The 18752-nt window shown below is 35.8% G+C and overlaps 1 protein-coding gene and 1 long non-coding RNA gene across 2 annotated transcripts in view; one reads left to right on the top strand and one right to left on the bottom strand.

Moving 5' to 3' along the window:
- Window positions 1-3285, bottom strand: part of LOC147581102 (uncharacterized) — a 321165-nt gene extending 317880 nt beyond the window's left edge. Inside the window, exon 1 of the long non-coding RNA XR_015251412.1 lies at window positions 3174-3285. This is a non-coding gene — a long non-coding RNA (uncharacterized LOC147581102). The remainder of the gene's footprint in view (window positions 1-3173) is intronic.
- Window positions 3286-3387: 102 nt separating this feature from the next.
- Window positions 3388-18752, top strand: part of MMS22L (MMS22 like, DNA repair protein) — a 126000-nt gene continuing 110635 nt past the window's right edge. Inside the window, exons 1-9 of the mRNA XM_025925730.2 lie at window positions 3388-3510; window positions 4072-4250; window positions 5325-5450; window positions 6766-6815; window positions 8512-8599; window positions 8694-8871; window positions 12124-12214; window positions 14278-14408; window positions 15871-15984. Coding sequence (XP_025781515.1) covers window positions 4087-4250; window positions 5325-5450; window positions 6766-6815; window positions 8512-8599; window positions 8694-8871; window positions 12124-12214; window positions 14278-14408; window positions 15871-15984 — 942 coding nt within the window. The 5' untranslated portion in view covers window positions 3388-3510; window positions 4072-4086. The remainder of the gene's footprint in view (window positions 3511-4071; window positions 4251-5324; window positions 5451-6765; window positions 6816-8511; window positions 8600-8693; window positions 8872-12123; window positions 12215-14277; window positions 14409-15870; window positions 15985-18752) is intronic.

Here is an 18752-nt window from a genome sequence, read left to right as displayed (position 1 = left end):
ACCTGATTTTCTTAGTATAGGTAATCTTTTTTTTATATATTGCTGGATTTTATTTGGTAAAATTTCTGTCTCCATGTGAATGATATTGTATTGTAATTTTCTTTGTCATGTTTTGATCAGTATAACGTTTGCCACATTAAATGAGTTTTGAAGTATTTCATCCTCTTCTATTTTCTTGAAGAGTTAGTAGAGAAGTGATATTATTCCTTCTTTAAATGTTTGGGAGAATTCAATGGTAAAGCCATTTGGTCCTGGAATGTTCCTTGAAAAAACTGTGTGTGTGTGTGTGTGTGTGTGTGTGTGTGTGTGTGTGTGGTGAGAAAGAGAGGAGTTTTTTTTTTTTTTTTTTTTTATCTTGTTTTATTTATTTAAGTAATCTCTATAACCAACACAGGGCTTGAACTCACAACCTCGAGATCAAGGGTCACATGCTCCTCCTACTGAGCCAGCCAGGCTCTCCAGACAGTTTTGTGGTTTTGTTTGCTTGTTTTGTTTTGTTTTGTTTTGTTTTAATTTTGAGAGAGAGAGAGAGTGCACACACACGAGGGGAAGGGCAGAGAGAGAGGAGAGAGAAAATCTCAAACAGGTTCTGTGCCAATAGTACAAAGCCCCATGAGGAACCTTGAGATCATGACCTGAACTGAAATCAAGGGCCAGCACTCAAGTGACTGAGTCAACTCAGCTGCCCCAGAAGTTTTTTTTTTTTTTTTTTAATTAAAATTACTATAATGGATATAGAACCATTCAAGTTTTCTTTTTCTTCTTTTGTGAGCTTTGGCAGTTGGTGTCTTTCAAAGAATTTGTCCATTTCATCTATGTTTGTTGGCATAAAAAAATGCTAATATGCTTATCCTTTTAATGTCTGTAACAGTCTGTAATGATGACAGATCTTTAATTCCTGATATTAGTAATTTGTGTTTTCTCCCTTTTTCTTGATAATTCTGGCTAAAAAGTGTATCAATTAAATTCATCTTTTCAAAGAACCACCTTTTGATTGCATTTATTTCCTCTATTCTTCTGTTTCATTTCATTTTTTTCTCTCTTTATATCCTTCATTTTGCTTGATTTGGTTTTATTTTGCTGTTTTTTTTTCTAGTTTCTTTAGAAATTTAAATCATTAACTTAGGTCTTTTTTCTTCTCTAATGTAAGCAGTTAAAATAAAATTACTGTGCTTTCATTTCATTTAATTCAAAATATTTTTTTTCATTTTCTTAGTGATTTCTTCTTTGACCCATGGGTTTATTAGAAGTGTGTTACTTAATGTCCAAATATTGAGAGATTTATTGCAGATATCTTTCTGTTATTTGTTTCTAGGTTAATTCCATTGTGGTCAGACAATATACTTTGTATGATTTCAATCTTTTAAAGTTGATGACATTTGATTTCTTGCAAAGAATATGGTCTACCTTAGTCAATGTTCTGTGTGCATTTGTAAAATGTGTATTCTGCTATTGTTAGGTTGAGTCACCTATAAATCTATCAATTAGGTCAAGTTGGTTGGTGGTACTATTCAAGTCTATACTAATCTATTTGTTCTACCAATTAGAGAGAGAGAAGTGTTCAAGTCTGCAATTATTGATTTGGGTATTTCTCCTCTAAGTAATAATATTTTTCCCTTTCTATATATGAAAGCTCTGTTACACATTTAGTATTGTTATGTCTTTTTGATATAAAATTTACCCTTTTTTGTCAGATTCGCTCTCTCTCTCTCCTGCCTGGACTCTAGTCTAGGAGCCTGAACTTTATAGCTTACATGCTTGCCCTCTGTTTTTACGTTGGCTGCAGCCATTGAAAAACTCCAGTTGGGACATTGAAGTGTGGAGGGAAAGTGGTTTGGGTACTTAATCCTTCTAGCTCCTCCCTCTTGGGTTGGAGGTTGGGTCCTAGCTATGTTCCTCAGGTAGGTGGCTGTCTCCTACTGCAGTATGTCTCCCACAGCAGTACATCTCCTTGGGCTCTAGTAATCACTCTGTCCCCAAATCTCTTAGGCTTAAGGATGATAATGACTCTGATGAGTTCTGGACACTTCACCATTAGTTTTTTGTTTTCAAATAACCCTGTCCATATCTTTAAAAATGGCCCTTTGATTAAACTATCTTTAATTACCTCTCTTGAGTATGCTGTTAATTTGTCAGGGATTCCTACTGATATGCATTACAGTACTAGCTTAAATTATTTACAAAGAAGTTATTTGGTTCTTCTCATTCTACTCACTGGTGCAACCAAGTTGATCACTCACCAGATGCTTGAAAAAGGAAAAAGGAATCATCTGCATGTTTTGATTAGAGGAAGAAATAATTATCTGTTGACCCAATTCTCCTAAACACAGTGCCAGGTCCCAATATTCTCATAACTAGGCACTATTTCCTAGGGATTGTTGTAGATGACACTATGTGTCATGCTAGAACTCCACACGAACCATAAAAAAAGCTGCAGCGGTACCCAACAAAGCATCAAGTCGCAGGGCACATCATCTGTACATAATGGACATAACACCCATCACAGTATCCCTAGGTTGCAGTCAGAATAGAGGTCATGTTGTGTTTTTCTCCTCACCTCATCCCATTTCTTAGAAAATGTGCATTATTTGGTTTGAACAGAGGAGTTATGACAGGTTCCCTGTGTAGGAATTAAACACAGGACAAACTATTCTGGAGCAATGGGCAATGGGGAACACTCAAAATTATAAGACGAATGAATGAGCAATTCTCCTGTTTTTCTTGAATTTGAAGTGACTGACATGCCTAAAAGTGTTATCTCTGATTTAGACTGGAAAGTCTTCTCAGTAGGTTTTAAAGAATACTTTCAAAAGATAAAAATGCTGCACATGGGCTATACCTTTACAAAAGCGACCAGGTTTAAGCGACTTAAACATGTCCAGATGTATTGCACATAAGGAGAGCAACAGTTGCATACCGAAAGCAAGGGACATCTGACCTATTCAGTGCTTCCATACACTGGATTAGCTTATTTTTGCACTTGCCTTGTCCACAAAACATTAACAATAGGCATCCTCGATCTCAACAAAGGACTTGCGGGCACCAGCGCGGCAAGAAGTGATTATGGAGCCGCTCTGGGTGTGAATGAGACACCCGCTTCGGGCTCACTTGAGCAATACTCCTTACTTGGGTCCTGCCCGAAGAAATCCCAGCTGTCCCTAGGCCTTGCTCACCTCAGCCTCGGTACCAGTTTCGTTGCCCGGTGAGGCCCCACCTTCCAGCCAAAGGAACCAATTAAAGCTACAAGCACACACTAGCTAAAAAAACAAAAAGCAGCTCGCCGCACTTAGTTCTTGGCAGACAGACTCTCGCGAGAACTCTCGGAGAGCCGGCGGGTCCTACGTAGACGTCACGAGCCGACCTCCGGGGCGACTGCGCCGTGGCCCCGCCCTTCCTGAGCGCGCGTCCGCCGTGGCGGGAATTTCGCCTGTTTCTGTTTTAGACCCCACCGACGCCGCGGTTCTAGACTGGACAGCTGGGGCGGATCTCCGGGACCGAAAGTGTGAGCCGGTACGCCGTGCACCGAACGAGGGGCGCCCCGGTGCGCAGGACACCTGCTTCCCTCGATCTGTGCCCGGCCCGCGCTGGCGGAACTTGCCTCCCGGCGGGGAGAACTAAACTTGGGCGTCGGGCGGTCCTGATCCTCTCCACCCCCCGCCACGGAGAGTGCAAGGGAGCTTTTCCACTTCACTGATGGGAAACTGGTTCAGTGCGGTTTGGTAACGTAGCGGGCTGCGCAGGACCCGGCGGGGTCGGGAGTTTAAGCTGGATCTGTCCTGCAAACATTTCTTTTCTCGCTGTTCGGGCTGCAGAGAAGAACCTAGAGAGCAGATAAGAAGTTCCTGCCACAGCCAGTCGGGGGTGCATTCTACCTAAATAGAAACAGCCTTTCCATCGGGGTGTCGGTGTGGGGAGAGTTGAGGAATTGGCTTCTCGGGCTTTTTTCTTTGTGCTTGGGGGGGACGTTTTGAGAACTTTCGGAGGTCACTCCCAATCTCTTGGCCCCATCTCCTGGAATCTTGTCACAATTTCTTTGGAGTCCTGAATGATTATGAATCCCAAACATTTCAGGACAGGAAGTACATAATGGATAACTGTTCCGCCGCGTCGATGTTCCTGACCGACAGCTTGGAACTGGAGCTGGGGACAGACTGGTGCAAACCCCCATGTTTTTCCTGTGGTTTTGACAACCGAGGAGGAGGAAGTCATTTTTCTGGAGAGTCCTACCTTTCTAGCGGAGCCCTTAAGCGGTGGGTAAAAAATCGGAGACTTTATCTTTCCCTTATCAGATTTTTCAGCAGTGTGTGAGGAATGTTCCTTAATTATGATTTCAGTCCGTTAAACTTCGATGTTCAAGCAGCGTTTTTATAAAACGTTTTTGTATATCACATGGTTTCAGGCTGTCAGTTCTGTTGTCGGTTTCCTGGTTGGAGCATACCTAAAAGATTTTGGGATATTAGGAAGAAATTCTGGCTACCTATGTTTTCTTATTTTACTGCTACCTCAGCTTTTGGGTAGGAAGCTGGCTATTAATTTCCCTTTTGCTTAAACTGAATTCCGAACTAGCTGGGTTTTTTGAAATGGTATAAGCCTCTAAAACATGAAATAATATTGTGGAGCTTCACAGTAATTCTTAAGTTAGACATGCACATTTTTTTGTTGTCTTTGCCCCAGTTCTAATTCTGTGTATCTGTACACAGAAGTCTTATAGACTTATTTTTGTTTTAACTTTTGAAGAAATTATGCCAGATTGTGTAAGTTCACAAGAATGCTGTTGTTCAAAGTTCTTGCCTTGGGCAGATGTACACAAATTGCAGTAAAACTGCAGTTACTGAAATATTTTGGGAGTACCTGCTGAAGCAGTTTCAGTCAGAAAGGAAACCATTTTTGTTGATTTTATAGTTATTCCTTGTTTGATACCTTAAAAGAGATTACTAAGTTTGATTATGCTCCAGACATGGCTTAGAGTAACTTTCAACTGTTTTAAAAATTAAATGTCCCCTCAAAGGATGAAATTCTTCAACTTAAGATCACAGGCAAAAGTATGTTCCTTAGACTTCTTTTTGAGATTTTTCCCTGAGTTACATTGCTCTTTAGTTACACTTTTTTTTTTTTTTATCACTGTATTTGACTGAATTTTTCATACAGTCTAAATGTAGTATTCCTCACTAGGTAAGGTATCAGGTATCAAGGCATATCATGACCTTGACATTATTGTCCACATGTCATGTACAATATGCATTAATATAATGACAAAAAAAGGTATGCCATAGTATGGGATTTAGCATACTTTTTATGAGATTAAATCAGGGTTTTCCTTTCAGGTTAATTTTGAATCTTGATCCTTTACCAACTAATTTTGAAGAAGATACAGTGGAAATATTTGGCATTCAGTGGGTTACAGAAACAGCATTAGTGAATTCATCTAGAGTGCTCTTCCATTTATTTAGGTATGTTTTGGGTTTTTTTGTTTTTTTTTTTTTTTTTAACTGCTTTTGAGCGTAGATGCTATTCAGTTTTGTAAGTTACTTTGCTGGTTGGTTGTTAATGTCAGTATTACAAAAGCACCTGTAGTGTTGTTCATGTTCTTGATTATCAGTACAACAATCAAGTAGTGATGTTTGATGGAGGAATGATTTTCATGAGTTTTGTCTTTTGTTTTAGTGAGTCTTTATTATTTTTCAGACTTTTTATTCTTCTATATTTGACATCAGGTATTGAAGACAAATGTTTAAGTCTTTGAACTATATTATATTTTGGAAGCAAACTGAAATACTACTTTTGTTGCTGAATCGTCATAATGTTTCATTGAGTTTTAGAGAATGAATTCCGACTTTGTCCAAATAGATCTTTCAGACTGTAATATGATTAATTTGGACAACATTAAAAATTTTAACAATTTTCGAACATATGCAAATGTAGAATCACTACCATAATGAACCTTCACGTATCCTCCCTGAGTAGCAATAAACATCAGGGTTTTATTGCATTTCCTGCATCTATTCCTTTCCCTCCTTTTTTTGGTTTCAGTATTTTTAGCAGAATCCAGGCATCATGTTATCTCACTCTTAAATATTTCAATAAGCATTTCCTGGGGCACCTGGGAGGCTTAGTCTGTTAAGCGTTCGACTCAGGTCATGATCTTAGAATTTGTGAGTTTGAGCCCCGCATTGGGCACTGCACTGACTGCTCAGAGCCTCCTTGGGATTCCCTCTCACTCCCTCTCTCTGTCCCTCCCCTGTTCACACACATGCTGTCTCTCGAAATAAATAAATAAACAAAAAAAAAAGGCAACTAGGAAGAATGACAAGAGATTAGTATCAAGAATTCAGCGGGGACATCTATATATCTTTCCTTGATAACTCTAAATTATTCTGTTCCTTTTCTGAACTGTTGTAGAACTGTCTGATACAATTTAACATTTCATTATATAACTGTTAACCTAGGATTTTTATATAAGTATCATTAACTTTTAAGGATACACAGTATCTCATTGATAGTGAAATCTATGGTATTTATAATTACATATACATATATATACCTTTTAATAGATATTTTTTGGAAGGCCAGACAAAGGCATGTTCTATCTTTTCATAGTCTTCACTATCTGAATAAACATTCACAAAGTATTTTAAACATCATCCATAAATGAGAGGCTATGCAGAACTAAGGCTATGTAATAGATTTGGAAACATTATGCCTTTAACTGTTACATGCTTTAAACTGTGAGGAAATTAACTCTCACCTTCAATTTTTTAAAATTAGGCAACAGCTATACAACTTGGAAACCTTATTACAGGCCAGCTGTGATTTTGGTAAGTTTTAAGTATGTTTAATGGCAAAAAGGAATGGTACTCCCATTACAGTGAATTGCACATCTGTCTATGATGCATTATTGGGATATAATAATACAGAGGAAGAACCATTAGATTAGAGGTTCAGGATAGTGTTTGGTGTTCAGAAAAAATATGACACTTAAATTTTGTTGTAGCTGAGATTTATAGTATTTTTCCATATTTGTGATAAAATTGATTTAAGACTAAATAGTTCTGAAGTGAATTAGCAACTTGCTTTGAGGGTGGGGAGTGGGATGGAGAGCTTATAAGAGGAATCACCAGACTTCATGCTGTCTTCTTTCTGTTTGTTTTTGACCTTAATGGATTACTGATTGGGAGGGTTCAGTATAGTGAAGGGAGTGAAGAGAATTGAAGGGCAGTATGGTTTAGCGCAGGCTAGCTGCTTCTCCTTTTTGTCAGTTTTGGTACAGTGTAGTCATTAGAATCATGGCACTGTGGTCAGCCCAGGTTCCAATCCTAGTTAACTGTTGGTCTCACACCAGGTACTAGCTCCAGGTACTAGTTCCCACCTCATTGAGTTCTTGTGAGGATTAAATGATATCCCGGATGTGAAGTGCTTAGGCTAACATCTGTTGTTAGTGATGCCCACCAACTAAAGATCACCTGGAACACACCTTTGGTCAATGAAAGGTTTAGTAGCTTACTGATCATAAGGAACAGTTGGGGCTTCTCAGAGAATAGGGAGGGGCTTGTGATAGGGTTTACACTCTATTGGCTGATTTGGAATAGAGTTTAAGAGGGCTTGGACTTTATTTTGGATTGGATGCTGTTAAGCAGGGAGAATGTCATGAATTAAATGTGTTAATTTTTGTCTAGGAGATGGGACAAAGAAAGGCTAGAGGGGGTTCTAATTAGTAAAGAAGCAGGAGTCATGTTAGCTGCAAGAGGAGTTTGTTTTTGTATTGTTTTTCTGTGATTGCATAGTGCCTTGTTTCTGTATTCAGACATGATTACAGAGAGGTTTTGTTTTTGTCTTGTTTCACTGTAATCACAGAGTGGCCCTGTCTGATTATTGTTGATATTTTATGGAAACTTTAATTTCAGTAGGGAACTTCATGACCTAGTTGTTAGCTATCAGCTGTCAGGGCTGTTTTGTTTTGTTTTCTCGGTATGTGCCCAGTAAATGTTGAGTATTATTTATCACCTGAATCCCTGCTGCATGCCAGGTACTGTGTAAGGTGATAATGAATCAAAGTGGAAAAATATGCTGCTGAGGAGTTTGCAGTTGGTAGGACATACAGACACACGAGCGTAGATAAGTGTGGTACATGGAAAAGTCTAGTAATAGTGGCCTGTATAAGCTGCTGTGGAGCCAGGGGCTTCATCTGTGAGTGTGCCTGTCACAGAGTGATGCCGGATCTTGGTCTACAAAGATGAGGAAAGAAATAGGTAGGCGAAAGTTGTGGGGACAGGAGGAGTTCCAGGTAGAGACAACTGTATAAACAAAATCACTGAGGTATGTTAAAACAAATTCAGGGAGCAGAAAGTGGTAATTATTTTTGGTGGGAATCAGAATGTATGATAGTGATGCATTTTGAAGGGATGAAATCACAAATGATGAATTGCTGCTTGTATGGCTTACAAAACTTTTTTTTGGTCACTGCCCACTGATCAGTTTTTTAAACTATGATAACACTTATCTATTTTGTTTCAGGGAAGATATCAATTCTACACAGCAAAGCAGACAATATTAGGCAGCAGTGTGTGACATTTCTTCATTATGTTAAAGTTTTCATCTTTAGGTAGGATATCAAAAGAGTATCTTGATCACTGCATGAATTTCTGAGTTCAGGTTCATCCAGACTCTGGTTATTTATGTATGTAATTGTTTTTTAGGTACCTGAAAGTACAGAATGCTGAGAGTCATGTTCCTGTCCATCCCTATGAGACTTTGGAGGCACAGTTTCCCTCTGTGTTGGTTGATGAGCTTCATGGATTACTCTTATATGTTGGACATCTATCTGAACTTCCCAATATTAATCTAGGAGCATTTGTAAATCAAAACCAGATTAAGGTTTGACTTGTTTTATTTAATTTTTAAATCATCAGTTTTTTCTTCACACAAAGAGTATTCATTCAAGAATGAGGGAAATTAGTCAAGAGTGCAGCCCAGACTCCCTGAGTTGAAATTCTGGCTCCTCTTTTTAATTATGTGCCATTGGGCAAGTAACACCTCTTGACTCAATCTCCCCATTGTATAACTGATAAAGCTTCCTAGAGTTATTTAGGACAATTAAGTACGTTAAAATTAAAGTGCTTAGAATATAATATGCACTAAATCGGTGATAGCTATTCTCAATTCCAATTTATAACGTGCAAATGTGTAAAAGTTTCAAAGCAAATAAAATAACCTCCATTTTTAAAAATTTGTATCATTTTTCCCATTGATAAAGGCTTGGGCAAACCTTAGTTTATATTACAGTAAGATTCAAGATCACCTTATACAAGTTACACTTTTAAAACTGTATCATAATGTCTGTTCTTTGAAACCTTCTGAAATAGGATTTAAGATTGTTTTGATTGTGCCCTTTTTTTCTACCTGTGGTAATCATCCCTACTGAAGTTTGGGGTTTTTGTTTGTTTGTTTGTTTGTTTGTTTTTAAGCTTATTTATTTTGAGAGAGTGTGCACATGCATGCAGTGCGGATCCAGACTTGGGCTCGATCCCAATACAGTGAGATCATGACCTGAGCCGAACTCAACTGACTGAGCCACCTAGGCACCCCTGAAGTTTGGTTTTTAAAAATTTGTACTGATAGCATGACCCAGTTTATAGATGTAATTAACAAATTCTTCATAGGAAAATGTGAGCTTATATGAATGGCAAATTGTAATTCCCTATGGAATATTCCCTGAAATCTCAACTTCTTTCATTCTGTTTGACTCTACCAGTTTGAATAACGTTATTTTTAGGAATGTAACTTTGCCAAAATGTAATGTACAAGTAAATGTTTATATATTTCTATGAAATAGAACAATAAAATGCACTCTTCTTATCAGGGACCAATATATTTAATATTAAAAGTAAATAGAGTCCCAATTGAATTCCCAGGTTAATCTGTCTAATCTGTAGAAAGCAAATAGATAATTGCTTTTAATCATGTCACTTAATGAAAATTCATGGATAGATTATGGAAGGAGGGATATTCTTCCTTCATTTTGGCCTCTATGAATTCGACTGGTTTATATTTTCTGAATATTCATCAAGTGCATAAGAAAATAAAAATAATTTATCTAGCAGCAGAAATAAAGACTGTGTCCAAAGAAAGGTTCTCAAACTAAGTTTTGCCATTCATAGGCTTTTTAATTAGGCAAATGTGAAAAGAAAGGTTATTTGAAGATCAGAAGACTGAATTTTTAAAGCAGGGCAATGTAGTCTTCAACATGTAAACAAAAAATCGTACACTAAAGTACTTTTTCTTTTCTGAAACAACAACAAAAAAATCTTACAAAGTAATATTTTTCATGACTATGTTTTTAGGATTTTACCTATCTTATATATGAGAAGTGTTGATTTAATTGCTATTTTTGTTAAGCATCTGTCTTTTATTACTTTCTAGGAACTTTTTTATTAGAGATACTTTTTTTATTAGAAATGTGGGTATTACAGGGGGGCGCCTGGGTGGCGCAGTCGGTTAAGCGTCCGACTTCAGCCAGGTCACGATCTCGCGGTCCGTGAGTTCGAGCCCCGCGTCAGGCTTTGGGCTGATGGCTCGGAGCCTGGAGCCTGTTTCCGATTCTGTGTCTCCCTCGCTCTCTGCCCCTCCCCTGTTCATGCTCTGTCTCTCTCTGTCCTAAAAATAAATAAAAAAACGTTGGAAAAAAAAAAATTTTAAAAGAAATGTGGGTATTACATATTATAGATATTTTCATCAGTTCACTTTTTATTTTCGACAATTAAGCTGCCTTGCTAGGTAGATGGTTGCAGTTTTGTATGTAATTATATCTGTCAGGTTTTTCTTGTGTATCATCTCTGTGCTGTTGTTAAAAACATACTTTTTTTTAACATTCATCTTTTTTTTTTTAATTTTTTTTTTTAACATTTATTTATTTTTGAGACAGAGAGAGAGCATGAACAGGGGAGGGTCAGAGAAAGAGGGAGACACAGAATCTGAAACAGGCTCCAGGCTCTGAGCTGTCAGCACAGGGCCCGAGGCGGGGCTCGAACCTACAGACCGCGAGATCATGACTTGAGCCAAAGTCAGACGCTTAACCGACTGAGCCACCCAGGCGCCCCTAACATTCATCTTTTTAATTCATCTCTTTTTTAAAAATACGCTGTGAGGTGGGAAATCTAACTTTAGTTTCTTGCAAATGAATAAGTTAATAAATGGTATTTTATTGAATGGCCCATGCTTTCCCCACTGATTTAAGATACCAGGTTTATCTATTTCTCTTTTGCCTATTTTTTTCTGTTTATCTGTTTTTCTGTTTATTTATTATCTATTCCTGAGCCAATACTGTTTTATTAGTATAGCATTTTGTTTTGTTTGCATAGTTGATACGGCAAGTCCCTCTCTGTAATTCTTCTTTGTTCTCCCCCCCCCCTTTTTTAAAGGTTTTATTTTTTTAAAGTTATCTCTACACCCAATGTGGGGCTTGAACTCACAACCCCAAGATCAAAAGTTTCAAGTTCTACCAACTGAGCCAGCCAGGTGCCCCTTCCTTGTTCTCTTAATAGAACATGTATATTGTATTTATTTTTAAGGTGATACCAAGTGTTGGCTGGAGGGAGGTTATTGAAACCCTACTACAGCAGAGTAGTTAAGGGCACTGGCTTTTGTATCAGATAGAATTAGATTTGAATCTTAATGCATGAGTTGAAAGGTAAATTTCTTCACTGCTTTTAACTTCAGTTTCTTAATGAGCATCTCATTAGGGTCTGTATGATAGTCTAAAGTTCTCCTGTTAAAATATTTTATAGGAAAGTCTAAAACAAAATGATGAAAATAAGTGGTTAAAAAATTATTTTACTGCCTTGCAGCTATAGTAAAATCAGAGATTGGTTGGAAGGGACCTTTAATATAAGTCTGTTAAGCAGCCCCAAGGTGAGTCTGTCCTAAAGTATCAGAAGAAAATATGCTTTCAAAGAACTCTAGTGAAAGAGTCCTCTAAAGAGCAAGACAGAGTTTTTCCCTGAGCTTTTGAGTAGTGGGTAGTTAATTGGTTCTTTATCCTTGTGCTTACGGAGGAGTGTTGTGACATGCTATAAAATACCTAGTAAAGTACTACGAATTCTCAGTCACAGTTGATAATGTCATTCACAGCTTTTTCCACCATCATGGCATTTATTACATCTCCACTTAGATATCCATTGGCTGGTGCTAGAAATTCTTCACATGCTTGGTGAAAAATTGAGTAAGTTTATGAATTTCTAATTTATGTTCTTTTTTAAATCTAAGCCTTTATTTTTTTTTAAATTACAGGTGATTTTTTTTTTTTTTTTCATTTTAGTTAACATACAATGTAATATTGGTTTCAGGAGTTAAAATTACAGGTAATAAGTGCTTTCTGGGTTTTTTAAGTTTTTAAAATTTTAACTCAAATAGTAACCAAAGTAAAAAGTCAAAGTCATTCCTTTTTTCAAGAGAACAGTTTGGCCCATTTATCTTTCCATACTTACTCTCTGTTGGTATACATATATAGAAACTCATGGGTAGAATTTTTGTCTTTGTTTCTAACTAACCACAATTCGTATTGTCATAGTGTTTTGTATAATGTTTTATTTAATAGTTTTTAGAGATCTGTTCATGTTAGTACATATAGCTCTACTTTATTCATTTAAGGCCTATATGTTATGGCTCTGTCACAATTTATTTAGCCAAGTCTATTTAATATTTCAGTTATTTCTATTTTTTTGATACTACAAATGATACTTCACAGAAGATCCTTGTATATATACACATCTTTGAATACATGTACAAGTTATTCTGTAGAATACATTCTTAGAATTGGAGTGGCACATTCAGCTTTTTTTTTTAAGTTTGTTTATTTATTTTGAGAGAGAGAGTGGGAGAGGTGCAGAGGGAGGCTGTGCACCATCAGCACAGAGCTCAATGTGGAGCTTGATCCCATGAACCGTGAGATCATGACCTGAGCCAAAATCAAGAGCGGACACTTAACTGTGTGAGCCACCCAGGCGCCCTCGCCTTCAGCTTTAATATTGAAAACGCTCAGTTGCCATAGTTTTCCCCAATTTATGTACACTAATGATGAGCGTGCCTTTGCCGTCAGTAGTGGATATTATCAGTTATTTTTATTTTTTGCCAACTAATACATGAAAAATACTGAATCTATTTTGCAATTTTCTGAGTACCAGTGAAGTTGAACATCTTTACATAATTTTATTGCTTTTTTTTATATTTTCTTTATTATTGTCTTTTGGTAATGTTTCTTTTTTAAAAAATTAGTAGGAGCTTATCTATATCATGGATAATACTTTTTTTACTTCATATATTGCCTGTTTATTTCTTGGTCTTGCTCTCTGGTATCTTTAGATTCTATTAACAACTTGGCAATATTCTGTAATTATTTGTGAATTTTCAATTACTTATGTTATAAAGACATCCATTATCTCAATACCTGCTTTTCAATGAACTAATTAAAAAATACACAAATGTATATACATGTATGTGTGTACACTTACATATATACACATGCAAACGTATACAAATACATAATTTATTCTCTCATGTGGACTTTGTATTTCAAATATTTCCTTACAGCAATATTCTAAGGTATACTTACCTGTTACCTTGGTTTTCTCTAGCAATACCACGAAACAATTGTATGTGATTAGTTTATCAGCATTTGTTAAATGTTTTAAAGTCTTTATTGGTTAGAAATATTGGTGAAGATTTTTAGTGTTTCCCCTCTATTTTTTTTTTTCCTTAAATGATGTTGCATTGTTGCTTTTTAAAGAAGGCCACACAGAGGGGTGCCTGGCTGGCTCAGTTGGTTAAGCGGCCAACTTCGGCTCAGGTCATGATCTCGCGGTCCGTGAGTTCGAGCCCCACGTCGGGCTCTGTGCTGACAGCTCAGAGCCTAGAGCCTGTTTCAGATTCTGTGTCTCCCTCTCTCTGACCCTCCCTCATTCATGCTCTGTCTCTCTCTCTGTCTCAAAAACAAATAAACGTTAAAAAAAAAAAAATTTTTATAAAAAAAGAAGGCCACATTAAGAAAAGAGAAGTCTATTAAGTGGTACTTGAGAGAACTGAAAACTTTTTTAGGTAATGTTTATTAGTGATCATATAAGAAAGGAATTGTCCTCAAATTTAACTTATTTCCAAAGAAACTTGCTTTTAACACTATGTGTTACAGTTTTGTTGTAAGTCAGTTGAAAGGTCTATAGTTTTTTTCCCTTCTTCTGAATTAGTAAAATCTACTGTAGTTTTAAAAAATATATTTTATTATATTTTTAGAGCAAGTTATATATGGTCATCAGTTTATGAATCTGGCAGGAGACAATTTAACTAATGTCAGCCTATTTGAAGAACATTGTGAAAATCTTCTTTGTGATTTAATAAGCCTGTCACTCAACAGGTATGACAAGGTAATGCTTTAAGAGTTTATTTGTATTTTTGATACTTAAGGGAAGTACTCCTTAATGTGTGTAGTTTCTAAGAATTTAAACTGAAATTGTTTACTTGTTAACTCTCCTAATTTTATATTTATTACTATCTGGGAGTTGACTGGGAAAAGAATTTGATTTAAACATTTAGTACAGGCTGAAATTAATGTTTCAGAGGCGTTTTTTTTTTGTGTTTTTTTTTTAATTTCCATCTTGTCAAAAATAAATAAAAACAAGATGTTTATGACAATAACTGTACATTTAACTTCTGTTCCAGTAGGAGAGTCCAGCCCTTTAACAATACATGTATTCTTACATAATACAATAAATGAGTAGTTAACTAAAATTAGTGAACAGTTGTAAAGGGAAATTTTATTTGTTTTCAAAAAAGGTCTAGAATCATGGGGAGAATTACTTGTTTTTACTAAATTGTGTCTAACAGAGTGTTTAATGCAGACAATGATTTAAAGGTGCTATATAGCTACTCATTTGCTAGCAATGGAAATTTTTAGATCATTATCAGTTATTTCAGATTTTTAGCACAAATCTTATAGGAAATGAGGATTTATAATTTTGTATAATTTAGATTGTGTTTTATGTATTACCAAAGTCTTTTAAGTCTAGTCTACATAATTTTACAACTAATGAATTAGTGGATTAACCAAATAGGGGTTAGTAATACTTTAAGTTATCTTTTACTCCGTATTACATTAGAAACATGAATATAGTATATGTGAAGTAGTGATTGCATAATCAATTTCTGAAGTCTAGCTGTACTTGCAAGTATAGTGTATATACTCTGCATTATGTAGGACCATTGAGGGTATATTTAATAAAAACATACTTAATCTAAAATTGGTTAACCTTTATAGGTCCCCAACAATTGTATTTATTCTGACTTGTAAAAATTTTTTAGTTTGCTTTACAATGGATTAAATTTGTTTTCTAATCATTTTATTAGAAGCTTTTCTGTTGTGGCTGATGAATTAGATCAAAGTTAGGAAATCAATGCCCTGAGCCCATATCTAGCTCATTGTCTGGTTTTATAAATAAAATTTTACTGAGCACAGCCCACCATTTTTTTTTTTAAGTCTATTATTTATGATTGATGTTGCATAATAATGGCAGAGTTGAGTAGTTGTGACAAGGACTATATCTCCCTGAAATATTTACTATCTAGCCCTTTACGGGAAAAGTTTGCTGAACATCAGTGATTAAAGCAAACTTTTTTAAAAGTTGAAAATGAAGTTCGTTGTATACTTTTGGTTTTAAAATGGGGATTTATTTTAAAATTTAATGGAATGGCACATTTTTCATAAACAATTTATGTAATTGAACATCAGTGTTAAGTCATCTAAATCATTCTTTTAAAACATTTGGAACGAGGTATGTGGCATATAAAATTCTCTTTTAAAAAAGAACTCATTTTGGTTCTTCCCTACAGGTCAGGCCTTCTGAAGCATTAATGAGTCACCACTGCCCATGTCCATGTATTAAAGAATTATGGGTTCTACTCATTCATCTTCTAGAACACAGAAGTAAATGGTCTCTTTCAGAGGTAAGTTGTCAAATTGATGTGTTAATTATTGTTCCTAACTCTTAAATTGAATTTATGCAGTGGTTTTAGCCAAGAAAGATGTTACAAAGTTTCTTGTTTATAATAAAACAACCACCACCACCAAACACATCATTAGTTGAGTCCCAAATACTTACTATATTTTTAACCCTGAAGTGGTAATATGAAACATCTCGGAGAAGTGCAAGATTTGGCTCATTTTCACAAGTTTTTTGTTGTTTTCCTATCAAGAATCTTCTAGGCTAAAATATTTCATACTGTCTAGTAATCCAGAAAACAAGTTAGGAAATATGGCAGATTTAGATTTGAAGAGAAATAAAATAGGTTTTTGTTTTTTTTTTTAATGTTTTATTTATTTTTGAGACAGAGCGTGAGCAGGGGAGGGGCAGAGAGAGAGCGAGACACAGAATCCGAAGCAGGTTCCAGGCTCTGAGCTGTCAGCACAGAGCCCGATGGCGGGGCTCGAACTCAGAAACCGCGAGATCATGACCTGAGCCAAAGTCGGATGCTTAACCCAGTTATTTTAGGAGAGCCACCCAGGCACTCCTAAAATAGGTTTTTATTAAAGAATTTTATGGCATCTTATTTCAAGGAAGGAGGAAGAAAGTGCTAAGGAGAGCATGAGAAATTTTCTTTGACCTCATTTTGGGCCAAATCTTTCAGAATGGAGCTTTATTTATTCAGCTGTTGTGGATTAGTAAAAAAAAAAAAGAAATATTCATAGGCAGAAGTAAGAACAAAGAATTCATCGTGAAATGATATTTAAAATTGTTTATGTTATATGAAAATGTCTTTGATTTTAATGGATTTCAGAATTTTCTGATTGTCCACAATTTGGGGTTTGGGTGCTACTATCTCATTCTAATAACAAACATACTTTTATGAGTTTACAAGTGTTATATTTATTTTCAGTTTATTATTTCAGCAGTAAATTTAAGTATAAATTTAACATATCTTATAATCAAGTAAAAAAATTCTTTTTTGCTTGCAGTTTGGCTTTTCAGTAGAGTTCAGCTTTCTTTGGTGAGATTTCAGTATTACAGTCTCAGGATTTTTTTTTCCTTTGATCATTTGCCAGCATATTTTGTTTCATTGACATAATAAATATCAGCTTTTCCATTTTCTGTAAAGCTTGTTGTTATTTAAGGATTTTATATTTCTTTACAATTCTTATTTTACCAATTTCAGACTTGAACATATAGACCACATATAGTGCAGGTTCGTACTTGTTGCTGTTAGTTTTCATACAGTAGGTGTAATTTTAAAATATTATACTGTAGAAATTTGCATAGTAATATTTATTGTTTGACCTAAATTATTTATATGTTATTCATTTTATATAGTAACCAGACTTACTTGTCTTAAAATAATGAAAATCTGAAGGCATTTAATTTTTTGTACTACAAGTAAAAAGTAATTGATATCATTCACAGATTTTGAAGGCTATTTTATTTTTAAATTCAGGTTCAAATTTGCCATGCCTAATAGTAAGGCATTTTAACCTTCCTGCTGAAAAAATAATCTAATCATACTGGGTATCATCATACAATAAACATTTGCATGTTTTAGTGAGCTTGTAGAAAGTGAGAAGTCCTGAGGCCAAATACTGAATGTAGGTGGGAACTCAACGTCAGCTGAAGACTGAAGCTGCCCCATGACCTTATAGACAGTTGCTAAATTGTGTAAACTTGAACATTAGCTTTTGTACGTAGAAGGTACTAGAAGACAAAGTCAGAGTCGACCCAAGTTGGTACCCTACTAATACACTAGCTGCCCTTAGTTCTGGGCCCCCCAAAAGAGGAACTAGGACCTCAACTAAATTTATAAGGAAAATAGCCCTTTACTCTAATATTTTGCAGTTTGAACTTGCTTCAGTGTATTTGTTATTGCAAGCCAGCCCTCAGGTTTATAGCCTGAGTTGGTGTTGCCTAGATTGTAGTAAAAATTTCAAGCAGTGACTTCTAAGCAGCCATGGACATTGGATGAATGCTTACACCTAAATCTTCCCAAGTAACTCCCCCAAAATATAGAACAGCAAGAACAAATAAAACCACACAAACATGTTGATAGCTTAACTACAGGATAGGAGTGATAAAAGGGTTTTAAGTTAAAGGTAAAAACCACCAAAGCTCTACCATAAAACTTTATAGGAAGCAAGGGCAGTCTAAAAAAAAACTTGGAGGAGAGAAGAAGGGAGCTAGCAGTAGTCATCAGATAGGTGACATCAGTCATCAGATAAAACCATTGCCAGGTTGTGAATATACTGAGAAAGTTGGTCATTCTGACCTTTCTGACCTTCCTTGTAGGTCAGAGAACTGACTATAGGATAGAACATGAAAGTGTGTACATGACATGAGTAGGTAGTCTTTGAAGGTAGGATTCTGGAGAATAAAAAGGCAAAAAAGGAATGATAGTCTTGGTGATTGGGTGGTGAAAGGTATAGGAAGTAAAAACAAAATGATCTTGTAAAAGAAAAGAAAAAACAAATCAAAGTTCTCATACCCAGTCTCCTACCAATGTCACCACCAAAAAAGAAAAAGGAAATTCAGGAAAGAAATGGGACTTTGGTACGTTGACAAAAGAGGCCTCCACTGGACTAGAAATCTTTTAAAGTAGTCCAGATTTACTAAATGAAAGAAAGGAAAAGGAAACTTTGATACAAGTCTTTATAAAGTTACTACTAGAAAACAGCATTGAAACACTTTAGCTGATACACCCTTTGCACAAGAAACAACTGTGAATCAGAAGGA

This window comes from Puma concolor, chromosome B2 (genome assembly GCF_028749965.1).
Source record: "Puma concolor isolate L17-30 chromosome B2, mPumCon1.1.hap2, whole genome shotgun sequence".
NCBI lineage: Eukaryota > Metazoa > Chordata > Mammalia > Carnivora > Felidae > Puma > Puma concolor.
This window is presented reverse-complemented; position numbering and strand designations above follow the sequence as displayed.